At 36.3% G+C, this 3936-nt stretch overlaps 1 protein-coding gene and 1 long non-coding RNA gene across 2 annotated transcripts in view; both read right to left on the bottom strand.

Moving 5' to 3' along the window:
• On the bottom strand, nucleotides 1–1523 carry LOC103592839. Its single transcript, XR_550693.1, has 2 exons — nucleotides 289–1523; nucleotides 1–256 (listed from the first exon to the last, which is right to left on the bottom strand). It is a non-coding gene; the product is annotated as an uncharacterized LOC103592839 (long non-coding RNA).
• Nucleotides 1524–2435: 912 nt separating this feature from the next.
• Nucleotides 2436–3936, bottom strand: part of RNF11 (ring finger protein 11) — a 46335-nt gene continuing 44834 nt past the window's right edge. The window contains exon 2 of the mRNA XM_008580237.1: nucleotides 2436–2609. Within this exon, the coding sequence (XP_008578459.1) occupies nucleotides 2436–2609 (174 nt within the window). The remainder of the gene's footprint in view (nucleotides 2610–3936) is intronic.

Raw genomic sequence — 3936 nt, 5'->3', positions numbered from 1 at the left:
GCTGTTTCCTCCAAATTTGCTTTATGTAATTGGGTGAATACAAATTAATGAAATAAATTTAAGCAAGATACATGTAACAATTTAACAGAACCTGATAAGCTAATTTGTTTCAATTTTTCTCAAATTCATCTTTAAGTTTTTCCATCATGGGGCTCATAAGAAAATTAACCAACATATAGATATTACAGTTGAATGCCAAATCTTTAAAAAGTACTTATGACATACTAAATTCCTCTATAGTGCAATTATGAAGAACCTTTAAGATACTTGTATGCAATTATGAAGAACCTTCAAGATACTTGTATTTTGTATGTAGAAAAGTGTTAGGGTCAAATATTCAACTCAACACGAAATAATAAGAAACACTTCTGATTTCTTTGTTACGTTGAGATTGCTTCTCCTTTTGCTAATGAATGATTTTTAGATGGAATATCACTGAGCTGAACAAATAAGTCACCTTTGAGTAGTACATAAGGAAAAATAAACACATGCTAAGTGGATAAAACATTACTACTACACCTTTACTAGACCATCTCTACCTCTAACACTTCAGAAGCTTAGAGATTTAGAGTATTCTTACATTAACTGCAAGAAAAGATAAAGGAGAAATTCCTTCTTTTTTGAAATCACAACTATGAAGTCATGTGATTATACAAATCCTGCATTTGTGTGCAAAACATGAAACACATTTATCTTTATTTTTCCTGCTTAGTCTTATAAGTCAGCTAGCAGGACTTAACAGATACCTTTCCAAGAAACAGAGACTGAGATGTGTTTTTATATAATTTCAATACCCTCAACACTACAGTAATGAGAGATGCAGTATCCTTTTGCTATGGTTCAAGACAACAGGGAAGGAGGTCACACGAAAGAGAATAAATCAAAATTTTTACAACTGAGAAACTACTTCTCGTTAAGTTTCACCATGGTGCCACGTTCATTTTTACATAAGTGGAAGTATGGTGACATAATTCAAGCTCAATAAATCAGAAATCTTAATATTTAAATTTACCTTGACTTTTATTTATCACCATATTAACAACCAAAATAATTAGATAAAACACATAGGAAAGGGAAATATTAAACCTCACTTTACTAGAGTTGGTTTCTTGACACATTAACTCATTTTTTATAGAAAAGGGATAGTGCATCTCAGTTTGCTTACAAGCTAGGAGATCACTTTGAATTCTGCATTTCCTAACTGCAAACAGAATATAGCACTTATAACAGGTTATAAATAAACTGGTTTTCAAGCATAGAGCCAGCCCCAACGATAATAATACACTATTTAAAAAGACCTAAGGCAATGAATTCCATTTCCAATGGAAAAAAAAGAACTGTGCAAACAAGCTTAAAACTACTTTTTTTTTTTTGTGCCAGTGTTATAAAATGTAGCTTTAATAAAACCTTGACCCAAATGCCAGCAACTTCAGAAAAGAGTGGGAGGTGGGGTGGGGTGGAGAAGAAAGTTATTTAGGAAAAAATAACCACTATCTTTTTCCTAATCTTCAACACACACAATTTAAACATCTCAACCCTTGGCTTGGTGTTGTCAACACCATGCTCAGCTAGTGAGCCAACCAGCCATCCCTATATAGGATCCGAACCTGTGGCCTTGGTGTTATCAGCACCGCACTCTCCCGAGTGAGCCACAGGCTGGCCCTTAAAGTAGATTGTTTTGGCGAGGCCATTCTCAACTTAAAAGGAGAATGGCTGTCCTCATTACAGATTATCACAATCATGAGCCCTAGAAACAAAAATTCCCCACAAGTGAAATTTTATCTTCAACTCCTCATGCTTAACAAAATTATTTCATAAGTTAGATATAAGATTTTTTTCATATCACTAAAAACCCTGGCAAACAATTTTACTGGCTACATAACCTACTAAAGTATTCCTGTATCACAATTTACTTAACTATACACCTCTTCTTATTGGACAATTATGCAGCTTGCATTTTTTTTTTTCCACTAAGTAAAACTATGGTGAATATTTTGTGCATGAAGCTCTAGTGGGGGAAGTGAGGTATATGTTTTGGGATGGATTCCTATGACTTTTCTCTCAAAGGATTTGGACCTTGTCTCAAAATGTACAGGTCCCTTCAGATATTGCTAAATCGCTTTCAAATAACCAGTTGACAAGGCCACCAGCAATGTTGGTCCTAGTTCACACATTCACATAGGTGGATGATTTTAACTACCATCAACTGTCATCTATATGTGCAAACAGCATATACACAATGGTGAGAATTCATACCACCATTTCTTAGTTATTTTTATATGAAAATTCTTCTTGACTACTACAATATTCTCTTGTATTAACTAAGGTGTTCCAATATATTAAATGTCTGACTTCCAAAATGCAGGAGAAAAAGCAAATTTTTCAAAAGCAAGTCTCTGAAAATAGACCTCTGAAATGTATAAATTTATTAAAACTTACTCCCGGATCTTTTTTTCTGATCCATCTCTTCCAGGGTCATAAACTCCTTTAGGCAGATGCTGTATAAGGCCTATTCTTTGAGCTATCCTAATTTGTTCCTCTTCAGTCAGCTGAGTTGCTAGCCGAGTTTGGCTAGGTGTTGGATGATAGACTGGAACTGGAACTTGTTCCTAAGTTTTAAAAAACAGAGAAAAGAATTATTTTTGAGAAGCCTGTTTTCTGGGGGTTATGTTTTCTTTTTCTTTCTGGGTTTTTTGTTTGTTTGTTTGTTTGTTTTTTGTGCCAGAGGTGAGAGGGAAAGAGGGCCCTGGAGAGAGAGAGGAAGCTGAGCTAGTGTCCAGCAGTATGATTGTGTTTCATCCTGCCTTAACTTAAGCTACTGGAGTAAAACAGACACCCCCCACCCCCAAAAAATTCACTTTGATATCTCACCTCCTTTTAAAGGATTAAATACAAGCTTCACTGAAAAACTGGCATTGAATGTTAAAGTATTTCCACATGAAGATCATATAACCCAGATATATTCATTCTTGATACACAAATAGACAAGTCAATATAAATAGATCTGCCATGCAATTACCAGTTTGACTGTACTCAATATTAACTAAATATTCTGTAGGCTGCAATGAAGTTATGGCCGCAGTATACCAATATTTACATTAGAATTGGCCGTTATAGACTTATTTTTTTCTTTCCATATAGACAATAACCTTATAATTCATTATTTACCTTTTTGAAAAAATTGATAATGTTGCAATAAATATAAAATAGCTTTTGGGTTTGAATACATATTCTGAGTGACCCATTAGTAATTAATCACCACAAATATGGTTGTAGGCACCTTTGCCTTAGATATTCACCTCTTCAAAGTTTAATATTTAGTAGGCACTTTCAATGCAGAAAATTTCTATGGTGGGAGTCAAAAAGACTGTCCCTGCTCTGTCACTTATTAGCTATATGACTTTGACCAAGTTATTTAACCTCCATGAGCCTGAATTTCTCCATACGTAAGGTACTAGGGCCACAGTAAAGATTAAATGAAAACTGCAAGTACTGTCCTTGTTATTATACCAGACATACATAAAAGCTCAGTAAATAAATGGTGGTTACTATTATTGCAGCTCTACTATGTGTGACTATAGAACAGTATTCCAAAATTTACTTTTTTTTTCCTTTTTGTCTTTTTTCGTGACCAGTAACGGGATCGCAACCCTCGGTGTCGCACCCGCACCGCGCTCAACCAGTGAGCGGACTGGTCTCTATGTGGGATCCGAATCCTCGGAGGGAGTGCCGCTGCGCTCCCAAGCGCTGCACTCTACCGAGTGTGCCACCAGGCCAGCCCCCAAAATTTACTTTTAAGAAATGGATGGGGGGCCGGCCCGGTGGCTCACTCGGGAGAGTGCGGTGCTGATAACACCAAGGCCCCGGGTTCGGATCCCATATAGGGATGGCCGGTTCGCTCACTGGCTGGGCGTGGTGCTGACAACACCAAGTCAA

The sequence above is a fragment of the Galeopterus variegatus genome, unplaced genomic scaffold, assembly GCF_000696425.1.
Source record: "Galeopterus variegatus unplaced genomic scaffold, G_variegatus-3.0.2 Scaffold6, whole genome shotgun sequence".
Taxonomy (NCBI): domain Eukaryota; kingdom Metazoa; phylum Chordata; class Mammalia; order Dermoptera; family Cynocephalidae; genus Galeopterus; species Galeopterus variegatus.
The sequence above is the reverse complement of the archived record's forward strand: the minus strand, read 5'-3'. Positions and strand labels throughout refer to the sequence as shown.